Source organism: Dendropsophus ebraccatus, chromosome 3, assembly GCF_027789765.1.
Source record: "Dendropsophus ebraccatus isolate aDenEbr1 chromosome 3, aDenEbr1.pat, whole genome shotgun sequence".
Lineage (NCBI taxonomy): Eukaryota > Metazoa > Chordata > Amphibia > Anura > Hylidae > Dendropsophus > Dendropsophus ebraccatus.
Genome location: NC_091456.1, coordinates 36,642,610 through 36,670,411, shown reverse-complemented (window position 1 = coordinate 36,670,411; position 27,802 = coordinate 36,642,610). Strand labels below are relative to the sequence as shown.

At 43.5% G+C, this 27,802-nt stretch overlaps 2 protein-coding genes across 2 annotated transcripts in view; one reads left to right on the top strand and one right to left on the bottom strand.

The window, feature by feature from the left end:
* The window catches only part of MED13L (mediator complex subunit 13L), a 101,454-nt gene that overhangs the window by 8,135 nt on the left and 65,517 nt on the right, over positions 1-27,802 (top strand). The window contains exon 2 of the mRNA XM_069961420.1: positions 20,438-20,675. Coding sequence (XP_069817521.1) covers positions 20,438-20,675 — 238 coding nt within the window. The remainder of the gene's footprint in view (positions 1-20,437; positions 20,676-27,802) is intronic.
* Positions 26,344-27,796, bottom strand: LOC138787020 (actin, alpha cardiac muscle 1). The gene has a single exon (XM_069964117.1). It carries the CDS (start codon positions 27,769-27,771, stop codon positions 26,638-26,640), a length of 1,134 nt encoding a protein of 377 aa, XP_069820218.1. The 5' UTR covers positions 27,772-27,796; the 3' UTR covers positions 26,344-26,637.

Here is a 27,802-nt window from a genome sequence, read left to right as displayed (position 1 = left end):
GTGGCCCCCGTTATAAACAGACAAACAGTCACATAAAGGTCAATATACTTACCATATCGCTCCCGGTCCCGTCCCGGATCTCGTTGTTGACACGGAGAAATCGCCGAATCTTCTTCTCCCGCCCATTATGGTAATGAGCTGAGATGAGTCCAACGTCCATAGGAAACGACGGACGAGTCCAACTTATTCATGAGGTCCTCTTCTCGTCGCCGCCCATCCACGCCTCCTGGAACTTGATTGACGTCTTCAGTCTTCAGTCTCCTCACGAATTCCCGCGCAGGCGCCGTTGCGAAGGTCTCGTCATCTCTTCTGCGCCTGCGCGGTAAACAGGATACGTGCTCTTGACGTTCCTGTGTACCGCGCATGCGCGAAGTCCAACACGTCACCAGCTCTGACAATCGGCGCACGCGCAGTAAACATTGAAGCTGTGGAGCGGCTTCAATTGTGAACTGCGCATGCGCCGAAAACGACCGTCACGGCGCCTGCGCGGGATCCGGCGAGAAGAGAGAAGACGAAGACGAAGAAGACCCGGCGTCAATCAAGTGTCGGAGGCGGGGAGAAGGCTGGACTTCGGGCCGGCGGCGCTCATTACCATAATGGGCGCGAGAAGAAGATTCGGCGATTTCTCTGTGTCAACAACGAGATCCGGGACGGGACCGGGAGCGATATGGTAAGTATATTGACCTTTATGTGACTGTTTGTCTGTTTATAACGGGGGCCACGGGGTGAATGGTTCCCTTTAAAGGAGAAGTCCAGTGAAAATTTTTATTACAATATTGTATTTCCCCCCAAAAGTTTTACAAATCCCCATTATACACTTATTAAAGAAAATGCTTATAAAGTGCTTTTTTCCCTGCATCTTTTCTTTACTGCTGCATCAAGGCTTCACTTCCTGGATAAAATGGTGATGTCACTTCCTAGATAACATGGTGATGTCACGACCCGACTCCCAGAGCTGTGCGGCCTGTGGCTGCTGGAGAGGATGATGGCAGAGGGATGCTCAGTGTCCCCCTGCCATCATCCTCTCCAGCAGCCACAGCCCACACAGCTCTGGGAGTTGGTTCATAACATCATCATTTTATCCAGGAAGTGAAGCCTTGGTACAGTAGTAAGTGTAGGGAAAAAAGCATTTCCCGTAATACCTGTATATTGGGGATTTGTATAACTTTTGGGGGGTAATACAATACTTTAATAAAAATTTTCACCAGACTTCTCCTTTAAAGTGACTCTGTACCCACAATCTGACCCCCCCCCCCCAAACCACTTGTACATTCGGATAGCTGCTTTTAATCCAAGATCTGTCCTGCGGTCCGTTCGGCAGGTGATGCAGTTATTGTCCTAAAAAAATACTTTTAAACTTGAATCCCGTGCCAAACGGGCGTATCTGGGCCCTAACTTTGCACCATGTGGCATTCCTAATGATGAAGAGGGTGGGGAGGAGGGACGGAGGGGTGGTGCAAAGTTAGGGCCCAGATACTCCCGTTTGGCACAGGCTTTAAGTTTAAAAGTATTCTTTTAGGACAATAATGGCATCACCTGCCGGACAGACCCAAGGACAGATCTTGGATTAAAAGCAGCTATCCAAAGGTACAAGTGGTTTGGGGGGGGGGGGGTTTAGGTCAGATTGTGGGTACAGAGTCGCTTTAAGTTAAAAAAAAAAAAAAAAAAAAAGTTTACATCCTTGGGCTATGTTCACATGCTGTACAAACAACAACCGTTCCACTGTTAACTGCCACTGCTTAACGCGACCTACTGTCGGGATTGATGATCGCGATCAATAAATCTGGATGTAGGCAGTGGTAAGAAATAGCTGTTCACTGCGGAATGGCCATTGTAGGTATGTAGTGATGTACTGATCACTTTCTGGTTTCCTCTCTGAGCTGGGACCCTGGTTGTTGCCGTGCATCAGTGCAGGCACTTTCCTACAATTTTCCTTGCTTGCGTATGAAGTAAAGAACAACTGCCAGTACTAATGGGACAAATCCGGAGACTTCAGCTGAACTGAGCATTGTGATCCACTCCTGAATAATACGTTTTAAGAAATGCTTGTACATTTGTTGTTTCCTATACGTATAGTATCAGTATAGACCTAGTTTTCTTATGGTACCACCACTGACTAAAAATAATCAATGACTCATCCAAACTGTCTAAAACAAAGTCTGTTACCCATAGCAACCATTACAGGTGAATGAATTTTGAGAATTTGATACCCTACCGTTAAATGAGAAAATGAATCACCGACACTGCCCCAAAGACACATCTCTGAGATAAGCGTATACAGACTGCACTGTCCCAAGTAGTCTCGCCTGGCTGGGAGTGAGATAATGCAATGTATCCTAAAGGCTGGCTTCACGCAGAGTTAGGGTACTATTAGGCGGGCCGACAGGGGCCTGATAACAACTGTAAACGAGCGCCGATATGCTAGATCGTTGCTCGTTTACTGGGCCTATTACACGGCCTGATAATTGTTTAACAAGAGCTGCAAGAACATCGTTACAGGAGTCCTTGCAGCCCTTGCTTAAACGGTATACTTTACCTATCCACACTCCAGGGCTGCTGCTGCTGCGGTCCGTTTCTCCCCGGGTCCTGCGTGCTGTAGCTTCAGAGTGGCCTGTTGGCTGAAAGGCCACTCAGCCAATCACTGGCCGCGGCGGTCCCGGCCTGTGATTGGCTGAGCGGCCTGTCTGCTCAGACAGGACGCTCTGAATCTAGAGTGCGCGGGACCCAGGGAGAAGTGGACCACAGCAGCAGCCCTGGAGTGTGGATAGGTAATGTAGATCGTCAGTCGCCGGCCGCGCACCACTATTACACGTAGCGGTGCATGGTCGGCGCCCAACAACTATAGGTTCTAACCTATAGTTGTTCAACGATCAGCCGATGACAACGATCATCTTGTCTTTATTACGCGGAGCGATAATCGACCAAATCGGGCCGATTATCGTTCCGTGTAATAGTACCCTTAAAATTGGTGAAAAAATACAATAAAAATGGTCAGATGTGACCTGGAAGTAAGTGGAAGTTCCATATGCCTTACATACATAGTGTTTTTTTTCGGGTTGCGTTTTTCTCTCCTTTCTGGCATATTTGAGGCTCTTCGGCAGTTCTTCCAAAACGTGGAATGCTGAGGGTGTTGTATTTTTTGGGCAAATTGTGGATTCCATTAACAGATGATGATCTGTGGCATCTTTCAGCGATAAGCTTAAAATGTAAAAAATGTCACAAAAGGCTGTTCAGGTTTTATCGTGTGGGGCTAATGCTCATACACTTTATACTTTTGTCGACCACCATCATACAGTGTATGGGGCACTCACACTCCACTGACAGATGGTGGAGAAAGGGGTCGGGCATGAAATCTCTGCTCGACCCCTTTGTTCTTGGAGAGATAAGCTGCTGCTAGAGCTGGCTGTGGTTTTAAGGGTTTGTCCAGTGAAAATCTTTTTCTTTCGAATCAATTGGTGTCAAAAAGTTATCTAGATTTGTAGTTTACTTTTTAAAAAAATCTCAAGTCTTCCCATACTTATTAGCCGCTGTATGTTCGCAGGAAACGTTTTATTTTCAGTCCGGCACTGCTGTCTGCTGACATTTCTGTCCATGTTAGGAACTGGCCAGAGCAGGAGATGTTTTCTATGGGGATTCATATAAAACCGAGACAGTCTCGGCCAGAGATGTCAGCAGAGAGCACTTTGTCAGGGTATAAACCCACACACCGTATAAGCAGCGTATTTACTGCTGCGATACGCAGCAAACACGCAGCAAACACGCAGCAGATTAGATCTAAATAACTGAACACAGCATCAAATCTGTACCAACAAATCTGCTGCGTATTTGTTGCGTATCTGCTGTGTATACGGTGTGTGGGTTTGTACCCTCAGACTGAAAATAAAACACTTCCTGCAGGACATACAGAAGCTAAAGTATGGGAAGACTTGGGATTTTTTAATAGAAGTAAATACAAATCTGTATAATTTTCTAATATAAGTTGATTTGAAAGAAATAGATTTTCGCTGGACAACCCCTTTAACTCTCCCCATAGAGAACACAGGAAGACTTGGCCATGCTGAATTTACTGTGTAGGGGGAGGACTGCTGGCCAATTGATTGTTCGGCTGACGGGTGTTTAAGGTGTATGGCCGCCTTTATACATGGGGAAAAAGTCGGGGTGTAAATAGAAACTATTCAGATCATTCCTGGGGGCCCTTTTACATGAGCCGGTTATTATTAATGAGTGATCATGAGGGCTCAGCTGAGGAGTAATGAAAGGCCTTGTGAATGTTTACTTTTTCTCACTATAAATAAGTGTGGGGTGAGGGGGTTGCGTGCGCTGTCACTGGCAGGGGTCTTCTCAATTTATTTCCCTGCTGCCTTGTGCATGGCACCAGCTTGTCCCTGGGTCTGAGTCAGTGCAGCGCACATGTCCGCTGGAGCTGCTGATTCAGGAAGCATGTGATAAGATGGCTCCCCTGTGGCTTCTGTAACAGTTGGCCTCTGCAGTAGAGATTTTTCTATAGTTCCCAACAATCGCTTTCCATATAATAGAAAACATGCGGTTTGCTTTTGAATGTTTTTTCTTTTAGCTAGTTGCTAGTTAAGCTCTTTTGCCTTGTGTGCAGCGTTGCCTGTTTTTTGCTAAATTGTAAACGATCATACGTAATATTATGAAAGAATCTTTTGCATGAGGTATGGAAATTCCTTTTTTTTTTTAAAAAGGCAAACTCCAAGATAAAATAACTTGCCCCTACCCACAGGATAGGGGACAACTACGAGATTTGGCGGAGTCCGATCTCCGTATCAATCCACGGCTCCTTTGTTTTGAATAAAGCTGCGGGTGTGGAGCGTGACCGCGGATCTATATATTCCTTAGCTCTCACCGGCGCCTTCATAGAGAATGATTGGAGCAAAAAAAAAAACGGAGCTGTGGGCTGGTACAGAGGTCAGACTCCTCGCAATCTCTGATAGGGGACAAGTTATTTTATCTTGGAATAACCCTTTAACAGCAGGTTAGAAGACTCTTAAAGGCCGTATTCCACGGCCCGACACTGAGGAGCAAACGAGCGCTACCAGTGCTCATTTGCTCCTTGTTCCCCGCTTGCTTGCTGCCCAGGTGATCGCTGATTGTCCGGGCAGCCCATAGGATATGGTGGCGATCTGCTGCCGCCACTCATACCACGCGGAGCAGCTGCTATAGATCGCTGCTATATGTCGTTTGTCTTACAACATGCAAAGACATCGGTAACGATAATCGGGCCGTGTAATAGGCCCAGTAAACGAGCGCTGATCTAGTAGATCTGCGCTCGTTTACAGTTATTATCGGCCGTCTAATAGTACCCTATTTCTGTTATTGCTTGCGATACACTAATAAATATATACATATATTTATGATCATTAATTTATATATATTTATTATTATTATTATTATTATTATTATTATTATTTCATTTATTATTTTTTTAATTATGCAAGTTTTGTGTGTCTGGTGTGAAAGCGTTGTTGTGTACAGCCATCTATCACTTGACATCCTTTTTGGATCAGGCTGTACAGCCGAGTTGACCATCTCTCAGCTGTACACTTGTATGCATCACACACAATGGGAGCAGAGCATTACCTTAGTCCACCAGATGGAGATGATGTTGTTCTCATTAGCTTTAGCTGAAATCACACAGTGGCATCCTATTTGGACAAGTACTGCATAATCCCAGCAAGCCAACTCTTAATTCTGTCTCTTCTGCACCTCTTCTAACCACTGTCATTATCACCAATAATCAAACAATAGGCTCCAGTTTTAGGATTACCACACTTCATAGCAGCTGCTGCCAAAACACAAGCACACATTAAAAGGCTGGAATTGTGAATAGACCTTTCATGTTATTGCAGTAATTATTTCAGCGTTGGACTAAAGTGCACAGAGCAATAGAGATCTAATGGTTTGGCTGCAGAAAATGGGCCAGATTTATTAATACTGTCATAAGGAAAGGTGGAGGCACAGTGGAGAAAACTGAGCTTTGTCCGAAACCTTTAGCTCGGGATTAGAGATGAGCAAAGCAGATTCATTTTGCTTCATACGAAACAAAACTGATCTGTGCTCATATCCCTCATATCCCTCAGGATGCCGACTATGCGCAGAGGGAGGATACTGCCCGAGGACCGGCTGGAAAACATGGATACATCTATAGCTCTGGGATGGGAGATCTGCCCATTTTTTTGCTGGTCAGATCACATCTATGTCAGACTGCTTATTTTTGGGGACCTCTAATGCAGATTTGGTGGAAGAAAATGTGATGGCCAACGAGGTGGAACCTGACTGAATCCATTGACTAAATACTGTTGGTACCTGTTGTAGTGGTGGACCCATCCCATGTGTTTGCATTAAGCTGTAGAAGTCGTCATGTAATTAATCAATTAGTCAATGTATGTGTATTCTCGCTGCGTGTTTGGTGCGATTTTTTTTTTTTTTTTTTTTTTTTTTTTTTTTTTTTTTCATGCGAGTTTTGATTTTCACAGGAGAGTTTAACACCACAAAAACGCAGCTACTATTGTGAGAGTTTTGTGTGATAAATACGCAGCGATACTGTGTGTGAAGGCACCCTAAGTAGATCATCAAAAGTCAAAGATTGAGGGTAGCTTCACATGTACCGTGTCGCAGTGAATTTTCTGCTGCAGATTCGCAGCAGATTTGCCTAAATGAATGAACACAGTATCAAACCTGCACCCTCAAATCTGCTGCGGATCCGCAGCAGATTTTACAATGCGGATTTGATGCTTTTTCATTCATTTAGTCAAATCTGCTGCAGATCCGCAAATTAACTGCGATACGGTACGTGTGAAGCTACCCTCAATCTCTTTGTGTGGAATTACCTGAACTCTTAAAGGAGCATACCCATCTGTGACCCATGGCATACTCTGAGACCTGCATTTATCTATAGATCGAGGTCTCTCATGTCTGTTTTGACATTTATTTGTTGGATACCAGCATCACAATCTTTTGCCTCAAATTCTTCCAATGTGTTTGAGTTAAGGCCCCTATCACACCTAACTGGTATCGGTCGCACTTGGCCACTTAACAGCATTCCGGTCGATAATAATTTGCCATGTTCGCTGATTGTGGTCTTTCAACATGTTGAAAAATCATGATCCCATCACTCTGCGCGCTAGGAGTGGCAGCAGAAGACCGCCGCTGACTTCAGTGGGCAGCCCAGACGTTCTAAGGATGGTATAGACAGCCCCTCCCACTGTTCCACGGCCCTCCCCGCTGGTTCCACTTGCTGTCTGTGTGTGTAATAGCACAGGCAGGGAGTGGGGAACGAGGAGCAATCGAGTGCTGACCTGATGTTGGTGCTCGCTTCCCCTTCCAGTGTATATTTGAAGGATGTCTGCCAAAATGTGTGTAGTGTTAGATGACTAGATGTGGGTCTATAGTTGCTGGAGGTAACCGGGAAGCCGATAACGACGAGTTATACAATTTGCATAACTCCTATTGACTTTAATGGAAATTATTTTTTACCACATTTAAAATGGCATACACTTAATATGCAAAGAGAGAGAAAAAATTGCATTTCTTTTTCTTTTATTTCCCCAAAAGGGTTATTAAAAGTTAATCATAACCTTACATGAATCCCAACAAAACAAGCCCGAAAAAAAAAAAAAGATAGCTATTGGAAGGTGACAATGAGAAAACCAAGACAGTGGTAGATCATCTTTAGAGCTCAAGTGTCAAGAAGGCTGTGCCAAGCAGCAGCATACACACCTCTTTCCTCCTCCACTCCCTTCTCGCCTTGACTAATTTACAGGTCTGATGTTTTAAAGGGAAACTCTGGATGGAAAAATTATTCACTATTAAACAGTACATTTAAAAGTTATATAGATATCTGAGATTGTTTGCTGAGCACAGGCTGATGATGCAGACGTGACAGGAAGCAGGGTGTGATGTCACAGGAGACTTGGCTGGATCTAGTCTCCCATCCCCCTGATGTGTGCAGGTGAGAAAAAAAAAAGCGGCTCTGACCAAGTTAAATTGGTGCTTTGTGGGTACCTGTCTTTGTAAAAACTTTTTTGACATGTCAAAAGTTTTGATCGGTCTTGGTCCGGAGTGTTCAGATCCATACCAGTCGGGAGAACAAGCGGGAAGATGTACTGCAGCGGCCCCTCTCTTGCTCATTCTCCCCATCCGTACAGGTCTGAACACTCAGACCTGGGCTGATCAAAACTTTTGACATTTCAAAAGTTTTTACAAATGACAGGTCCACCCACTTTAAGCCAAGCAGGAGGCCATGGGGGAAGAAGGAGGAGTGCATGCTGCAGCTCAGCACAGCATTCTTGCCACTTCCTGCTCTGAGCATTATCTAGAGCGGACAGATTCCATTTAACTATTTCCAGCTCTGTTCCATTAAAGTTAATAGAGTCGATCTGTAATACCACATACACGGCCTGGGGACAGGGGGGTGCAGGGTCTCTTTTTGCTAGAAAGTAGCCGTGTTATTCTAATCCTGGATAGCCCTTTAAATCACTATAATCTCCTGTGCTCATATTGAACCTTGTGTTTTAAGATACAGAAGTCCCCCTTCTACGGGGGGAACCCCGTGAATAATGGCATTACAGGGATTTCTGTGCAGAACGGGAAGTGATGTGTTTCCTCTCCGATCACTGTTATATAATGGGCTGTTACCATTAGATGACTGTAATCATGTACATAGGGACAGCGGGAAACACACAGATAATGATTTACGCTTTCAGATGCACTAAAACCTGGCTTATGTGACTGGCAGCACAGTTACCGTGCATTTAGACACTGTGTGTGTATGGCCTGTGTATACACGGCCCGGTCATCATGCAGGCAGGGCCACATTGCCACACAATTTCATAATTTCTAGACTTGTATAAACAATTCAATCAGCTAACTGACAAAGGATTTCTCGTTTATTGCGGGATCAGATGAGAAATTGATTTGTCCGTTAGCTTTGCCCTTCTTACCAAGATCAGTTCTGGACATGTAACAATAAAAAGTGTTAGGCAATGTTAGTGCTTTTTAATTTTTTTTTCTTCTCCATTTTAGATGTTCTGCAGGACACATAGGTGTTCTTTATCAGGTACTGGGGCATTACCGTCCTGTAGAAAGTTCTGTACATCAGATAGGCTTCATCATCTGCTTTTATACCGTTTGCAAATTTCTATATTTGTCTAATTATGAGTGGTGTCTGGTGGATGTATCTATAGCTACAGGAGGGAGTGGGATTTGACACTAAATTATGGTTTTGTTCCCTGCGCTATAGTGATGTCATATTGTATGTCCCACAGTGGACAAATTTGATATTGGTGCGCACAGGCTGCCAGTAGTTATACAGTTATATGTCAGGAGGGGGCTGCAACCTATCCCACCATATAGGAATACGGCACTTATACAGCCCCATCTCTATAGAATCAGTTTGCCAGTGTATATATCTACCACCATCTTAGTTCTACATAGAGCATAGAAGCGGCACTCATACCAGCAGCTTGTCATCGAACACCACATGGAAATATTCCTAAAGTTCCCATGTCGTGTTTACCACACTGGACATCAACCATCATTCCTGGCCCTTATGCTGGGTTTACACGGGACGATTATTGTTTGAATTTGCACGATAACGATCGCGGGCGATCGCAAAATTTTTTTTTGCGTACGATATATCGTACAGTCTAAACATTGTTCGTTAGGAAAAAAAATCGTTACTCCGACGTCGTTAATCGTACGATCGTGCCTATTATCGTTTTGTGTAAACCCAGCTTTACAATATCCCATTCAGGGTCTCTGCTGTCTGCCAAGGTGATCTCTAGGAGGGGGCCCCGAAGAAGCAATCCTATACGTTGATTTGACTGCTGGGGTTTGTGGCGAAAAGTGTATTCACAATAAGCAGAAGACTGTTTGCAATGAGCTTGTGGATGTGTGGTGGTTTAGGACTGAACTTGACGACATGTCACAGATGGCAGCATGTGGAGGGAACACAGGGAGGCACAACTACAGTGCTACAAAAAGTCAACAAGTTTGATTGAAGAATGTGAGGAAGCAATGGGCACACATGTTTTTTTCCCCTATGTGTTTTCAGGCTATGGAGGAAAAAACCACAGGGCTCAGTGCTTGAAGTCAAACCCTGTACCTCAGTCACACAGGCCAGGGAGGGGGGGGGGGAAATGAGGAGGTGTGCATGCTGCGGGTCACCATGGCCTCTGTGACTCTTCACTCCACGCTTAGAGGGATTTTGTAACTTTGCAAACAGCCATCGGCTATATGCCAGGAATCACTCGATTTATCTCCTTATCGACTATCCGTCTATGCCTGCAGCTCTGAGTATGATATAGAACTAAAAGAAGAGGACGGTTGTGGGCCCCCCCCCCCCCCCCCCCCCCCGAAAAAACAAACAAACAAACAAAAAAAACAATCAAACCAAGAGTACATAAAAATCCAGTTTCAAGCAATTCCAAAAGACCTTTTTTTTTTTTTGCTCTGGGCATCAAGGCCCGGAACTCCTTTTGGTCATAAAAGGGTTAAAGGCACATGTCACCCTGTTACGTGGCTGTATAATATCTCCTCTAGTATGCTTGCAGTTATGCAGAGAATGACCTGAACCATGCACGCATTGTATTATATTAGTCACTTATCTGACACCGTCCCATGGACTTCCCATGAGACTGCAATGTCCCCAGAATGTCTGCTAGACCCTCTGTCTGCAGAAACTAAGCAGGGGCAGAGAAAAGCTTTCTTACAGTTGTATTGGACCTAATGGTGCGTTCACACAGGGATTTATCTGACAGATTTTTAAAGCCAAAGCCAGAAATGGTTTTTAAAAGAGGAGAAATCTCAGTTTTTTCTTTAGGACCTGTTCTTTGTTTATAGTCTGTTCCCGGCTTTGGCTTCAAAAATCTATCTGATAAATCTCTGTGTAAACGCACCATAAGGAGGGTACAATTGTGCTACATATGGTCTGCGGAGATGGCATGTAAGAAGTTTTCTTCGGTCCATGGCTAAAAAGAATGGTCTAAATTCCAATCTAAGCTCATTACCCCTTTGTTTCTGGTTGTTCCTAGCCGCCACCTTGCCTCTGATAGCCGAGCATGCAGTCCACAGATTCATAGGACGGCTGGGACTTAATGCTTTTGCTGCTTTGTCTTAGTAGTCATTGAGGTTCTCAACACCAGCACCTCCCTCCATTAAATGTTTTTTTTTTTTTTAATAATTCCCCCCCCCCCCCCCAGAAAATAATTAATTGAACCAAATGGAGCCTTGCAGTATACATCTAATAGGTCCACTGACACGTTATGAAAAGTTAGGCTGAACCCACAGGTTTTGTTGGGACAAGCTTGTCTGTGTATAGGAGGGGGCCTGCTGACTCTCCCCCTGATACAATTTGTTGTGGCAGAGAAGAATTGGTCACATTTCATTTGCCCCCACCCTTTTGTTCTGAGGGAGGTAAGCTGCTTATGAGCTGTCTGGCAGCCATCTACCTTTCCCCTCATAAACACATGGCTTAGCCAAACGTTGCTATGTACGGGAGGAAAGAAGGATGTGTACCGACATATATCAAGGGTGGATGGATGTCTTTTGTGTGAAAAAAACACAACTGAGTCTATAGAGATGGCAGCAATCTATGTGCTTGTCTCTGAATCCGACACCATTTAAACAAATGGAACAGATTTTTAGTTACAGAGATTTCTGTCTGCCATGTGTGAACATGCCCTAATAAACATGGTTTTAAACAATGTACAAGGATACAGTGTGTCACCCATACCAGCATCCCAGATCCACTTACAGCCTCTTACATGCACTTTACTGTGTAAATACTTTGCTGTTCAGCGGTTGGCGACACGTTCCATCTCTTTCTGTGTAGGTGACTAGGGAGGTCTCCAGCACGCACTGCTCTGTAGCCCTATTGCTGTGACTGAAGACTTTCTCACCTTTTGGGCCGAGCACCTTTCTCAAAATGTCTGGCCCCCACAGCCCTTGCTATCCTGGTTACAGCTGCTAGAGAGGGTTGGGAAGTTGAAAACAATGATTTTCAATGGCTGTTGTTGCATACGTTGATCCATCATTAAGGTTCGGGTTAGAGATGGCCGCTTTTTAACACCCTTTGGGTCTGTTTGTTTTTAAAGTTAAATTAGTAAAAAGTTAAATTTAAAACTGTGCATGAACAACTCGAAATTATGTCCGCTAATAAATGTCCTGAACATTAAAGGGCTAGTGCAGTGTAAAAGCTATTTTTCACTAAATAACACACATTACAAAGTTATACTACATTGTAATGTGTGTTATTTAACCCTTAGAGGACCGGGGCAATTTAATTTTTTGCGTTTTCGTTTTTTTCCTCCTTGTGCTTAAAAGGCCATAGCACTTGCATTTTTCCACCTAGAAACCCACATGAGCCCTTATTTTTGCGCCACTAATTGTACTTTGCAATGACAGGCTGAATTTTTTCATAAAGGACACTGCAAAACCAGAAAAAAATTCAATGTGTGGGGAAATTGGAAAAAAAAAAAAAAAAAAAAAAAAAAAAAGCATTTCTTTTATTTGGAGGGGGGTGCGATCCACCCCACTAGACACCAGGGAAGGGCTGCATAAGGTAATCGGATGCAGCTGTCATCTTTTACACCTGCATCTGATTAGCGGGCATGGCGATCGGACCGTGCCCGCTAATAGCCGCGGTCCCGGGCTAACTCACATTATCAGTTCTAGAAGTTGCATAATAAGTGTAACACTGCAAGTTATGATGTTTCCATGAGTCCCAATGTATGGAAATAGCAGAGCTCCTAGTGCTACATTGTTTTGCATGGTACATTGTAAAATGGCCCATTTGGTTTCCTGGATCTTTCCGCTCCCTTCCATTCATCAATGCATTAGGCTGTGACCAGACCTGTTGTGGGTAGGGATGGTACCAATATCCCTCGCTCGCCCTTTGAGAAAACCTCTTTACTACAGAAGAGATAAAAAAGGGACTACTGCCATTGGACCCTGGGCAGCACTTCTTGTCAGGTTTTAATGACAGCATTGTTATATATATATTTCGCCAATCCGCAGAGTAGGGTACAGAGAACCAAGCAATGTATACTGCCTGATGACGTTGCTGATATTACAAATCATGTAGAACGTGCCTATTATATTTTATTAGCGCCCTTCCCTGTGCATGATCAATGAGCTTACCTAGGGACAAGGCACAGAGTATACGTCTAGCCTTGGTATATTAGATCAGTTATAGGCACAAGGAGGCCTGCGAATGTAAGAGTGCCTTTACACAGAGAGACTTATTTGACAGATTTTTGAAGCCAAAGCCAGGAACAGACTATAAACTGAGAACAAGTCATAAAGGAAAGACTGAGGGGGGATCCTGCGGTGGAGAGTTCCACCACAGAATTCTGCCGAGTTTGTGAACTTTGACCCTAAGTCGTCTTGTTTGGTTCTCAATACCCTACAAGGGATGTTTTATATTGAAACAATAAGATATGTTTTAGGGGTGCACTAACTAAGGGGGTTCTTCTCCCACAGGCCTATTACCCTGGTGATTAGGAATATCTGAGGGTCATTGTAATTAGGATTGATTAAAGATCATGTTTTATGTATATTTAACACCTATCCTTTGTGTGTATGCGTAATATACACACTAATATTAAAAAAATAAAAATAAAAAAATATATAGATATAGATAGAGATAGAGAGATAAATAAATATGTGTGTGAATGTCTACATTGGTGGATAGATTTTCTGTAAACTGACATGAGACATAAGATTGTTGCCAGCAACAATTTTCTAGGTTCTCCAGATTTATCCAGGACTGAATAATTCATATTCGTATTTAAGAATGTGTATGTATATATATATATTATATAGTATGTATGTTCCACAGCTCTAGTGTGCTGTTTGTAAGGCTCGAAGAGCCAATTCACAAAAGCAGACTATATCAAACCAGCCTGACTGGCACAGCTTGTAACCTTGTGTTCTCACAAAGCCTGCCTAGTGAAGTGCAGAATCAAACTACCTCTCCAGGACTATCACAGCCCCATCAGATCCTGGAGAGCATGTGTAATCTTGTAAAAGTTCTCATGAGGGTTTTCTGCACATTAATCGTGTTACTGGAACACTTGTGTTTCACAGAGCAGAAGAGGGTCAAGTCGAGTTTCTTTTTCTTTTCTTTTTTTTTTTTCCTTTCCTTAGTGTGTGCTTCCACATGAACCTATATCTTGCATGACAGTGCTCTATGTTTTAAGGAGTCAGCGGGTGTGCTGGTACCCACTGTCTAGCAGTCTATATATTTCTGCACTGCAGGCACAGTGCACTGCAGGCACTTAGCTGCCCTGGGGTTGACATGAACATTGCTTTAGCTGCACAGACTCCTGTACTATTTTTATAAGATGGTTCGTTCACCATAAGGATTCTGTATGCTGCCATGTGACTCCGCCATGTACTGACCGTTGTACTGACCGTTGTATCAAATGATTCAGTGAAGATGGCATTAAAATGATATATGTAGACACTATGCTAGCATGTTACCAGCTGTAGTACAGGTGTTATGTGACCCAATCAGATTACAGCTATTGTTATAGATTTTTAGCTGTTCTTGTTTTCACTAGTCTCCTTGTGACATGATGGTATAGCTTATCTGTCTCTCTGCATCATTGTCATGTCTATGTATTGGTTGTGCTTCAGAGTGAGGGTATATTCTAAGCAGTGACTCCAAACACACAAGTTTAGCCTCATTTACACTTTGTGTTAGCAAAAAAACAAAACAAAAAAATTCTGTAAATGTATTTTTGAGAACATGCCTAATTTAGAAATAAAGTAACACCAGAAGGCAGAAAAATGCCACAAACACAATTGACTTTTAACAATTGGGGGCAGCGTTTTATGGTGAAAAAAAAAAGAAAAAAAGAATACTGTATGAAACTATCAGGATCGGCTGTGGATTTTCTGCAACGAATTGTGCACATGCTTTGGTGGTAGGCATGTGGGCTTTTGCAGGCTTCAATTTCTGCAACTAATCTGCCTTTTGTATAGCCTTAGGGTGCACTTACGTAGAAAGATTTACACAGACATTATTGAAACCAAAGCCGGGAACAGGTCATAAAGGAAAGACTGAGATTTCTCCTCCATTCAAATCCATTTCTGGCTTTGGCTTCAAAGATCTGTCAGATAAATCTGTGTGTGTAAAGAGAGACTAAGGACCCTATTATACCAGCAGATATCTGACAGATTATCTCACAGATTGTTGCAGCCAAAGCCAGGAACAGACTGTAGACAGGGAACAGGTAATAAAGGAAAGACTGAGATTTCTCCTCTTTTAAAATCCATTCCTGGGTTTGGCTGAAAAAATCTGTCAGTCTGTCAGACATCTGTTAGTGTAATAGGGCCCTTATGGAAGGAACCACAACCAGCGTCCTGATCTGTAGGAACAGGTCTGTAGATGACACTTCTTTTGGAGAAGTTTGCTTTTGTCTATTATGAGGAAGTTGTCTTCCTTCTGGAGGAGCCTAATTTGCATTTTTTAAAATTTTTATTTGAAAGTTTCCATTCACCTACGGTGTTCCTTCAGTGAGAGACTATACTATGTATGAGAGGCAGTAACGTACCCGGACACAGATTAGAATGAAGCAAGAGTCTAGGTAGTTCAATACTCACTCTGGTCCAATTTTTCTGTATGAAAATCCCAGAATTTTTTTTACTACTTACATTTATTTGTTTTGTTAATGTCTTATTACAGCTACATGTTTTTTTTATCCCTCTTAGCCAACATCTGTTTCAGATCTAGTGGCCCTTTAAGAAACACACAGCTCATTAGCCTCCGGCAGGCCGATGAGCAGCATTCTTGCAAACCTACACTTTCCATTTACTTTCCTCCCCTGGGCTTTCTGAGCTTATGGCATCATTCTGTTCCATTTCACAATTTTGTGTTAAAAAGTTTTAACCAGCAAGAATGCATCTCGTTCCAAGATTAATCCTAAAAATAGGCGACATCTTGATCACATTGATGTGTCCGGTGCTGCTGGGCGGTTTTGAAGCAGCACAATCTCTTATCAAATCGCATTTGTCTATTCAATAAAAGGCAACTCAATGGTCTATTGGAAACAACGCTTCAGTAGGTGGTTTAGGGTCATATTACACAGAGCGATTTTTAACGAGGTACTCTTCCAGAGAAGCCTTTTATGCAGTGGGGCAGATTTATTAAACAGACTGTCAATCCCGCTGCGAGTATGTCTTCTCATTCAAGGGATCCGTAGCGGATTTCGCTGCAAATTCAGCGTAAAATCTGCTGCGGATCCGTTGTGTGTGAAGCTACCCTAAAGGGGTATTCCACTCATGTAAAATGCATATTAAATGCCCCTCCCCTTCCTGGAGACTAACAATTTATTCTATATAAGTCATTACTTTTTTTGTCTCCTTCCCCCAGTTCTAGGTCTGCTGCTTTCTGTTGAAGACACAGTAAACTGTGAGCTGTTCATTCTGCTCCCCTTTCCCTTCGGAGAAGGCAAATGTAAACTGTTTCCCTGGATGGAAGTGTCTGCTCTGTAAGGCTGGGAGAGTTGATCACAGTAAGGTCACAGGTAACTTGACCTTAGATTAACTCTTCTGCATTACACAGTGCAGAGACAGCCAGCCAGGAGAGGGAGACTGAGAAATAAGCTTAGACACAATTTCCTGTCTCTTTAGCAAAAAGCAGCAGGCTCAGAACTGAGTGAAGGAGGTTGATTAGGTAATGACCTGTATGGAATGAATTGTCAATCTCCAGGAAAGGGGGGATGATTAAACATGTATTTTAAAACACCCCTTTTAAGATTAAGTCTCGGCCATTAAATCTGCTGCAGACCCTGTATGTATAAACGCAGCCTTAGGGTACGTTCACACGTACTGGATCCGCAGCGGATTTCTCGCTGCGGATCTCTGCCCAGTAAACTCTATAGGCAGACAAACTCTCACACCCTGCACATCCCGCTGCGAGTTTGTCCGAAGCCCGCCCCGTTAACCCACCCCACCACCAGAGCCTATACTTCACCTGGTCCCCGCTCCAGCTTGCTTTGGGGGTTCTCACCAGGTCCCACTCAGCCATTCAGTGCGCTGCCCTACTGCAGCGCACTGATTGGCTGAGTAGGACGTGAAAACATCGGGAGCCCCGAGGGAAGCCGGAGCGGGGACCAGATGAAGTATAGGCTCCGGCGGCCGGGGGTTAACCCGGGCGGGCTGCAGACAAACTCGCAGTTTGTCCACCCATAGAGTTTACGGGGCAGAGATCAGCAGCGAGAAATCCGTTGCAGATACGGTACGTGTGAACGTCCCCCTCAGGCAGATTTATCAAAACCAGTGGGGCAAAATTCTGCAATGCACTGTATGTTGAAATATCCCGCACAAAGGATCAACCCTTTGTGAAAAAATACGTATCGCCTTCATTTAACTCAGCTTCCCAATTTTTGCGTGTCCGCCGAATATGTGGTTGGCGGACATAAAATACGGTCCTGAAAAATTTCTGAATCTGTGAAAACTCTGCAAATATTTCGGTCTGGGAGCAAATTTTGGTAAAGATAATTTTACGAGCTTCATAAGCTGCTGCTGCTGTGTGTAGTGCTATGTGTGTGTGTATATATATATATATATATATATATATATATATATATATATATATATATATAATATGTATATGTGTGTATATAGTGATTTATTAGCAGATCGAGTCCCATTTAAACATTACATCCGTGTTATTTTCGTACAGTTCCTACCCCGGTTAGCAGATTTTATTCAGGTTTACACTTCAGATGAGCAATGTAAAAGGGAACATTACCGAGCATTAACCAGCCTGCTAGTTCTAAATCTGGCCGGCGTGAGATTGCCAGGGAATCAGAGATTGTGTGGGCACTGGTTGTTTTCTGTGGAATAGATTATTGTTGATCACAGGCATAATATGTTAGAGCGACATCTTCTGAGTAGGTTTACTGCTGGAGTCAGTCTGTGTAGTGATATAGGATTTGCATAAAATATTTTGACACATGCTAGAACATTTCTTATGCAGCGCATACTGATTATATAATGTATGGGCACAGCTGTGCAGAGCTTAAAGGCAAAGTATATATAGTGTATAATATATACTGTATATATCGTTTGTGTTTTGTGTAGAGTATAATGTGTGTGTATATGTTATTATCATCATAATCGTTATTATTTTTTTTAATTAAATATATTAAAAAAATGTGTGTGTATGTATATATGTGTGTGTGTGTGTGTGTATATATATATACATGTGGGGTATTTTCGTACTCAGGGGAAACTACCCTACACGTTTTGTGTTCACTTTCTTTTTTAACCCCTTGTGGAAAAGGAAAAAAAATCAAGGCTAGACCAACATTTAGTGTAAAAAATGTTTAATTTTTACACTAAATCATTGATCTTGTCTTGATTTTTTCATTTTCACAAGGGGTTAAAAGATAAAAAAAACCACTAAATGTGTAGCGCAATTTCCCCTGAGTACGGAAATACCCCACATGTGGACATAAAGCGCCATGCGGGTGCAGGGTAAGCCTCCAAAGGGAAGGAGCGCCATTTGGTTTTTGAAGGCTGGAATGGATTCCAAGGGCCTTGTTGCATTTAAAAGGCCCCTGTGTTGCCAAGACAGTTGAACCCCCCCCACAATTGACCCCAAATACCCCAAATGTGGACATAAAGCGCCATGTGGGTACAGGGCAAGCCTCCGAAGGGAAGGAGCGCCATTTGGATTTTGGAGGCTGGATTTGGCCAGAATGGATGATGAACGCCATGTCGCATTTACAGAGCCCTCGTGCTGCCAAAACACTGGAAACCCCCCACAAGTGACCCCATTCTGGAAACTACACCCCTCAGGGAATCTAACAAGGGGTGCAGTGAGGATATGGACCCCTTGATGACGGCCACATTTGTGCCGAGAAAGTGAAAAAATGAAAATTTTCCATTTCACGTCACATTGTTCCACATTTGTGCCCGTCACCAGTGGGGTCCATATGCTCACTGCACCCCTTGTTAGATTCCTTGAGGGGTGTAGTTTCCAGAATGGGGTCACTTGTGGGGGGTTTCCAGTGTTTTGGCAACACGAGGGCTCTGTAAATGCGACATGACCCTTGAAATCCATTCCAGTAAAATCCAGCTTCCAAAAGCCAATTGGCGCTCCTTCCCTTTGGAGGCACGTGCTGCGCCCGCTTGGCACTTTATGTCCACATGTGGGGTATTTCTGTACTCGGGAGAAACTGCGCTACACGTTTGGTGTTTTTTTTTTTTTTTTTTCTTTTATCCCCTTGTAAAAATGAAAAATGAAGGCTAGAACAACATTTTAGTGTAAAAATAGAATTTTTCCTTTTTTACACCACATTGTTCTGAAAATCTGTGAAGCACCTTTGGGGTCCAAATGCTCACTGCACCCCTTGTTACATTCCTTGAGGGGTGTAGTTTTCTAAATGGTGTCCCTTTCGGGGTGTTTTTAATGTTTTGGCACCCCAGAGCCTCTGCCAACCTGAAGTGGTACGGTCAAAAATAACCAAATATAACGGAGGCATTGAAATTCACTGGGCGCTCCTTTATATCTGAGGCTTGTGGTTGCGTCAAATAGCGCAATACGGCCACATATGGGGTATTTCTATAAACTGCAGAAACGGGGCAATAATTATTGGGGTGCATTTCTCTGCTAATAGGTTTATCATTATGAAAGATATTGGATTACAATAAAATCTTTGCACAGAAAATTAAAATTTTCAAATTTCTTACACACTTAGCTTTTATTTCTGTGACTCCCCTAAAGGGTTAAAACACTTTCTGGATGTGCTTTTGCAGAGTTTGGGGGGTGCAGTTTCTGAAATGGGGTGCTTTGTGGGGCTTTCTAACATACAGGCCCCTCAAATACACTTTAAACCTGAACAGGTCCCTGAAAATATCTGATTTTGAAATTTTACAGAAAATTTGGAAAATTGCTGCTAATGATTTAAGCTTTCTATTGTCTAAAAAAAAATGAAATATAGTTTAATAAATGCTGCCACCATAAAGTAGACATGTTGCTAATGCTATTTAATATATAATTTATGTGGCATAAACATTTTCTGTATAAGCAGGAAGGTTTCAAAGTTGGAAAAATGCATTTTTTCACAATTTTTCACGTTATTTTGGTGTTTTTCATAAAGATTCGTTATGAGTATCGACTCCATTTTACCAGAAATGTGAAGTACAATATGTCACGAGAAAACAATCTCAGAATCAGCCAGATAGGTAAAAGCATCCCGAAGTTATTAATGACTAAAGTGACACGGGTCATATTCATAAAATTTGTCTCTGTCCTTAAGGTCATTTCAGGCTCTGTCCTTAAGGGGTTAATGGAGAAAGAAGCTTGAATACACTCAGTCATAGGGTATTTCAGTTGCTTGACTTTTTTCCCTTTTTACTAATATGCACACACATCTCACCACATTTCTTTTCTTTCCAGGCTGAATTAACTGGCATCAAATGGCGTCGCTACAAATTCCAAGGCCATGGCGACTGCAGTCCTATCATCTCTGCTCCAGCCCAAGACGACCCCATTCTTTTGAGCTTCATCCGTTGCCTGCAGGCGAACCTGTTGTGTGTATGGAGACGTGAGGTCATGCCTGACTGCAAAGAACTCTGGGTTTTCTGGTGGGGAGATGAACCTAATCTTGCTGATGTTATACACCATGAGCTCACCAGTGAGTACATAAACTGTGTTTATTATTTGTTACACATTTCTATATAATGAATGTAGCTTCACACACAGTAAAAATAAATATGGTCATAATTTTGAATAAAAATAAAACAATGTGTCAACAGAAGAAGGAAAAATCCAGACGTATTTCGCAAAAGCAGGTGGTAAATAATGAGCCTGTTTATTACTTGGATGGTCGTATTCAATTACAGCAGTTTTCTTTCTTTACAGAGTGTGCATTGGTGCCCAATTTCCATTTGAGTTTAATGGAGTGCATTATTAGGCTTTGTTCACACAAGGTACAGATAAGAGGTACAGGTACAGATAACAGCAAGAGTCAAACAACGGTCGTTGCATTAAAATTTACATTGACATCAATGCACAACGGGAGGAAATAATGGACATGTCAATTGTTTCCACGGCCTTGGCAAATAACAGCCATTGTTCAATACACTGTGAATGTCCGTTGTTTTCATTGACTTTAATACAACACATTTCTCTGACAAGAACGTCCGTTTTAATTTTAAAAAAAGGGCTGTTCTTTTCATAAAAAATACATTGTGTGAACATAGTTTTTGAAAATACGGACATACTGTATTTTTACTTCAAAATTATGACTATTTTTAACGTAGCCCCAGGGCAAAGTAAATCTGTGTAGAAATTTCAATTTCAGAGCATGTCAATTTGGTGCTGGAAACGCTTAATACACGTTTTAACATTCGTGTTTTTTTTTTTTTTTTTTTTTAAAGTTATGAATTTATCAACTTGTTTATTTCTTTGTTAAAGGGGTATTCCAGGGAAAATTCACTTTTCCCCTATCCCCATCGCTCTTCTGAGTGTGCCAGAAGAGCGATGTACTCAGCTCTTTCTGACACTCCTTACGAGCCGTCCGGAGTCCGATATGGAGATCGCCGGGGTTCAGGGGTTCGTACCCCCCCTGCAATCTCCTAGTTTTACCCTATCCTGTGGATAGGGGAAAAGTTAATTTTCCCCAGAATACCCCTTTAATTTACATAATCTGCAGAGGATGATTAGTTGCAAATCCACTATGTGTGGCTGTACCCTTATTCCTTCACATGTCTGTAAAGAAAATTTATTGGGAAATCCAAGTTAAAGGGAACCTGTCACCTGGGATGACGGCGCCGAGCCGCCCGACCCCCCCCGGTGGAGCCCCGGATACTTACCCTTTCCTGTAAGTCCCGCTTCTGGACCCGGTCCCAGGACAGATATGTTGCTGTCGGAAGCCGTGCGCGTGCTCGGCAGAGAAGTCCGATGCCCATAGAGAATGACTGCTCCAGTCATTCTCTATGAGCATTTGACTCATCTCAGGTAATTAGCATACAGCGAGCACTCACCTTCAGGTGACGAAGTCTCCATCCCGGGACCGTGTCCAGGAGCGGGACTTGCAGGAAAGGGTAAGTATCCGGGCCTCCACCGTGGGGTCGGGCGGGCCCGGCGGCATCATCCCAGCTTACAGGTCCTCTTTAATTTACAGACCCATTTAGCATGGACACACACACACAAAACCCTGAGGGAATATAGGTCTGTAAGATATAGGACATGGCCTATGTTTGTGCAGAATTCCAGGAGCGCATACAGTTTAATGTGGCGTTGTGACTGACCGCGTTAGTAGGCTGTTGGCATTATACCTCTGGCCAGAAAAGGCCACTACCTTGCCCCAGCCCTGTGGTGCACGCATGACGTCACTTGCTATAAATGTAATGGTATCTAAGTGGAATATGTCTACGTTGTTAACCGTGTTGTATTGTATTCCTGAGTTATATATGTGCGCTCTTTATTATAAATCGAGCACAAGATTTGTTCACCAGTCTGTACTACTTCTGCATGGTCAGCATCACTGCTCAGCTTGTGCATGTACAAACCAGTGAAGGTGGTGGGAGACTGTGGGTCTGCAGGCACATGCGCTTTTTGCGGTGCTCCAGCCCATTATATATAATTGAAGTGCCGGCATCGAGCCTTTCCAGCAGTGTGAATCATTTATGAGGCACCTGTTCTTAGCGATGGTGCTCGTGACATTCCTCCTTCCACAATCTGCCTTTAATAATATATAGACTCCCCTTTTCCTTGGTAGTAGTTATAAAATATTCAGATTTGTGGTGTCTGTGTGGTGCAAGCAGTTGTAGGACAGAGAGGCAAATTGTGTTTGTGCGATTCATGTCCCTTTACGTGAGAAGCATTTCACAAGCCTGACTTTTACGTAGAAAGATTTTTGCTCCCTATCACTTTTCATTGTCATTATCCCTGTATTTACACCTTCACACCCTACATGTCTGGGAAGTAGCCAAACTGGTAGCTCAGTATAATGATGTGTTATGATTAGATGAATGTTTCTAGATGAGCCTCCTTGTTTTCTTTGGCAGTGGGGCAGAATTAGAACCCGCTTAGGCTGGGTTCACACTGTGTATTTGCAGTCTAACATATACATTTTATGGAAAGAAAAAAAAAGATGCAAAAACAGATGCAATTGTGTTCAATCCAGTTGGATCCGTTTTTCCTTTGACTTCCATTAGAAAAAGAAAAAAAAAGGATCAAAACGGATGCATCTCCCACCCCCACCCTCTGCTGATAGATGGTAAAACCCTGTGTCCATTTGGACTTAGTCCAGCATTCAGTGCAGCAGGTTTATACATGGCGTGGGATGCCCACATTAGGGGGGTTCCTCTAGGTAGACAGGTAAGTCAGGATGCTAGGACTCCTCAAGGTCTCCTGTTATCCCACTCATATTTAGCCACCCATACATCGTATATTCTTCTTCTTGTTTTTGTGATTGTTTACATCTAAAGTAGTTTTACATGGTTTATATCTTTTTACGAATACATAGTCATGTTTTAACCTAGATGTGAGGTTTGCTATCCGTATCTTTTCTCATTCAGCTTTGTGGTTTTACCTGGCAAAATCCCCTGACAGACAACCCCTACCGTGGATTGATCCATGCTGTGGCCTGTGGTAACTTGTACTGTTTCCTCCCCCGACATACTGCTTCCATCCTCAGCTGCCGTCCCTCATTATCCCCACAGTAGTACATAGAAGGTCAATGATATATATCACAGCTCAGCATTCTGCACTTGATGTGTCTGTAAGCAGATGCAGTTTAGAGGACAAATGAACCTTTCTGTATGAAGAAGGTGCAGAATATGCTATTTATTAGAACATCACTTAAAAAGTCCATCACGTTGCTTTCAGGACGCTAATGCTTTGAAGTAGATAGATAACATTTCAAGCTGTAAACTGGTGTTCTATCCAGATCTCTAAAAGGAGGGGTCCAGAGTCTTATTCCTCTTTACCTCGCTCTTATGGAAGTGACGGAGCTTGTGTGCTGCCACACCATTCAGTGTCTGTGGACATCATTTGCGTCTATTGTCAGTGGGTGGGGTGGGGGGACTGGGGTTAGATTTATTTGGTATGTGACACTTATTGGTTATTTTTTATTTATACAATCAATCTAAAAGCATTGTATTGTATTTATATTTTCCTAAAGTTGCGTGATGGGCTGCTCGGGCAATCGTCACATAGTCCGGGCAGCCCATAGTCCTATCACACGGAGCAACAGCAGCAGATTAACAGCCTGAACGTTGCTGCTTCAGCCTGTTGGAAGACAACACAACAACGTGTAATAGGGCCTGAAAGGTTCCTTTTATGGTGCGTTCACACCTACAGGATCTGCAGCTGATTTTCTGCAGCAGATTTCATTTAAATAACTGAACACAGCATCAAATCTGCTGCAGATCTGCTGCAGATCCTGTAAGTGTGAACGCACCCTTAGCCGGATCCACTTGCCTGATCCGCAGCGCGTCCCCTTGCTGCGTATTTGCAGCGAGACTCTCTGCGGATCCGGCCCTATTCTTTCAATGGAAGACAAAATCGCAGCAGGGATGTACATCCCTGCTGCGATTTTGTCTGCAGCCCGCCCCATTAACCCCCCGGCCGCCAGACATTGTACATTACCGGGTTCCCGTTCCTGCTTACTTCGAGGCTCCCGGTGTCTTCGCGGCCCGCCCGGCCAATCAGTGCGCTGCGGCGGGGCAGCGCTCTGATTGGCCGTGCGGAACGTGCCGGGAGCCGCCGAAGCAAGCCCCCAGCCGATCGGGGCTGCAGGGGGGCGGGCAGGATATACATTACCTGATCCCGGCTCCTGCTTGCTTCGGCGGCTCCCGGCACTTTCCGCCTGGCCAATCAGTGCGCTGCCCCTCCACAGCGCACTGATTGGCCGGGCGGGCTGTGGAGACACCGGGAGCCCCGAAGCAAGCAGGAACGGGGACCCGGTAATGTATAATGTCCGGCGGCCGGGGGGTTAATGGGGCGGGCTGCAGACAAAATCGCAGCAGGGATGTACATCCCTGCTACGATTTTGTCTTCCATTGAAAGAATAGGGGCCGGATCTGGCTCATACAGGACAGAGCTGGGGTCCTTGGTTAGGACTAGAGCTCTCCCCATCGGCTCCCAGCAAAGAACCCTCTGCCCTTTTCTTGTCATGCCACAAGGTCAGGATCATAATATTTTTCCCTCTTAGCTTCTTTCTTCCAAGAACAGTGCCACATCTGTCCTCAGGTTGCAGGTGATATTACAACTCTGCTGCTATACTGCACACAAACTGAGGGTGAATGGCTCTAGTGCTGCTTGTTTCTTATGTTACACATTGAAAAAAAGTGTTTGGGTCTGTCTAGTTTACTCTGAATGAATCACATGTGGATGAAGAATAAGAATTTCCATGCCGCTACAATATCACAAGTGCCAAATATATAGCACAGCCTGAACTGGCCTGACTGATTTTTTTTAGGTGATTTTTGGCTATTCATGGGCTTTTTGGCCAGTGACCAATAACAACTGAGCATGCAGACATGTCAGATGGATATTTTTATGTTTGGAATCAGAGATGGGATCGGAGAGCTACACAAAGGTTAGCAAAGGGGAACCTTTTATTGTGTATGTATTACTTCCCTGTCTGCCGCTTGTAGCGTGCACAGGATTTTACGTGGAGTCAGCACTGTAACAAGCTGTACTAGTTGTCTGGTTTAATGTAGCATAATCCACTGCTGAACAAGTCTCTAAGTGACAAGAAGTCTTGTAACAACCTATCTGTGCCCTTCACAGATCACTCCTCCATACCTTATTGAAATTCCCAGTCCATGCCTTGAAAGTGAGGTCACCGCATGTTATCTTGGGATGCTTTTAGCTTATCAGCTTTGAAAACAATATTATGCATGTGTTGTTCATTGATGTATTAGGTTTTTTTTAAGCCATTCTACCCAATTTAACCAAGAATCGCCCTTTTTCTTCATTCATTCGTCTGCATAGTTACTATCACTAGACATGATGATTTTTATTTATATAGCAGCACCTTACAGTTCTTGATTGTGTGATGTGGTATTACACCCCAGTATGTGCATACTGTATGTTTACCTCTATAGCTGTTTTTTTTATGCTGAATACTGGATATGATGGCATCTTGTGCCCTGTAACCCACACAAACCTTTATTATATAGTTTTTGTTATTTAGTTTGAATTTTATTTTTTAATACTTGTGTGGATTATTTGGCTATTCGGAAAGACAACACTCAGTTATCCAGTTAAATAGGTATTTTTTTTTTTATTGTTAGTTTTGGTACATGATAGTGTATGATAACATTCAGGAAGTTTTAACAATTCCAGATTATTAACATGAATAAAAAGAGCATTTAGCTTCATTTTCATTATATATATATATATTTTTTAATTTTGGTATTATAGCAGCAGGTTAACAACTGTGTATGAGGATTGTACAGGCTTTAGAATGAGTGTTACCACAAATAAAAATGTATAAATATCACCCATGATATACGGATTGTAGAGCTGAATTTGTACTATGAGACCATAGTACACCTGACTCTCCACTAGGATACAATCCGTAGCATAATGTCTCTTGGCTTTGTGCAGAGCCATATAGACAGTACCATAACAGTGCATATTTAGAAGCATTTGCGGTGGACAATGGATGGTCCTGCTTCATCATATTCTTGCTTGCTGATCCACATCTGCTGGAAGGTAGACAGGGAAGCCAGGATGGAGCCTCCAATCCAGACGGAGTATTTGCGCTCAGGTGGGGCAATGATCTTAATCTTCATGGTGCTTGGAGCCAGGGCAGTGATTTCCTTCTGCATACGGTCAGCAATACCTGGGTACATGGTGGTTCCACCTGACAGAACGTTGTTGGCATACAGGTCTTTGCGGATATCGATGTCGCACTTCATGATGCTGTTGTAGGTGGTCTCATGAATACCAGCAGACTCCATGCCGATAAAGGAAGGTTGGAAAAGGGTTTCTGGGCAGCGGAAACGTTCATTGCCAATGGTAATGACTTGACCATCGGGCAGCTCGTAGCTCTTCTCCAGGGAGGATGAAGATGCTGCAGTGGCCATCTCATTTTCAAAGTCCAGAGCAACATAACACAGCTTTTCCTTGATGTCACGGACAATTTCTCTTTCAGCTGTAGTGACGAAGGAGTAGCCACGTTCAGTGAGGATCTTCATAAGGTAGTCTGTGAGGTCACGGCCAGCCAGGTCCAGACGCATGATGGCGTGAGGCAAAGCATAACCTTCATAGATGGGGACGTTGTGTGTGACACCATCTCCAGAGTCCAGGACAATACCAGTGGTACGACCAGAAGCATAGAGGGACAGCACGGCCTGGATTGCAACATACATGGCTGGAACATTGAAGGTCTCAAACATGATTTGTGTCATCTTTTCCCTGTTGGCCTTTGGGTTCAGTGGAGCTTCTGTAAGCAGAGTGGGATGCTCTTCAGGGGCCACACGCAGCTCATTGTAGAAGGTATGATGCCAGATCTTCTCCATGTCATCCCAGTTAGTGATGATACCGTGTTCAATGGGATATTTCAGAGTAAGAATACCTCTCTTGCTTTGGGCTTCATCCCCAACGTAGGAGTCTTTCTGCCCCATGCCTACCATAACACCTTGGTGGCGTGGGCGGCCCACAATGGATGGGAATACAGCTCTGGGTGCGTCATCTCCTGCGAATCCAGCCTTCACCAAGCCGGAACCGTTGTCACAGACCAAGGCGGTGGTCTCTTCGTCGTCACACATGGTTGGTTAGAGCAGGAGACGTTCCACTCAC

Bases quoted from the DNA above. Each gene is read 5' to 3' on its own strand.
- LOC138787020 (XM_069964117.1), bottom strand. From the start codon at position 27,771: ATGTGTGACGACGAAGAGACCACCGCCTTGGTCTGTGACAACGGTTCC.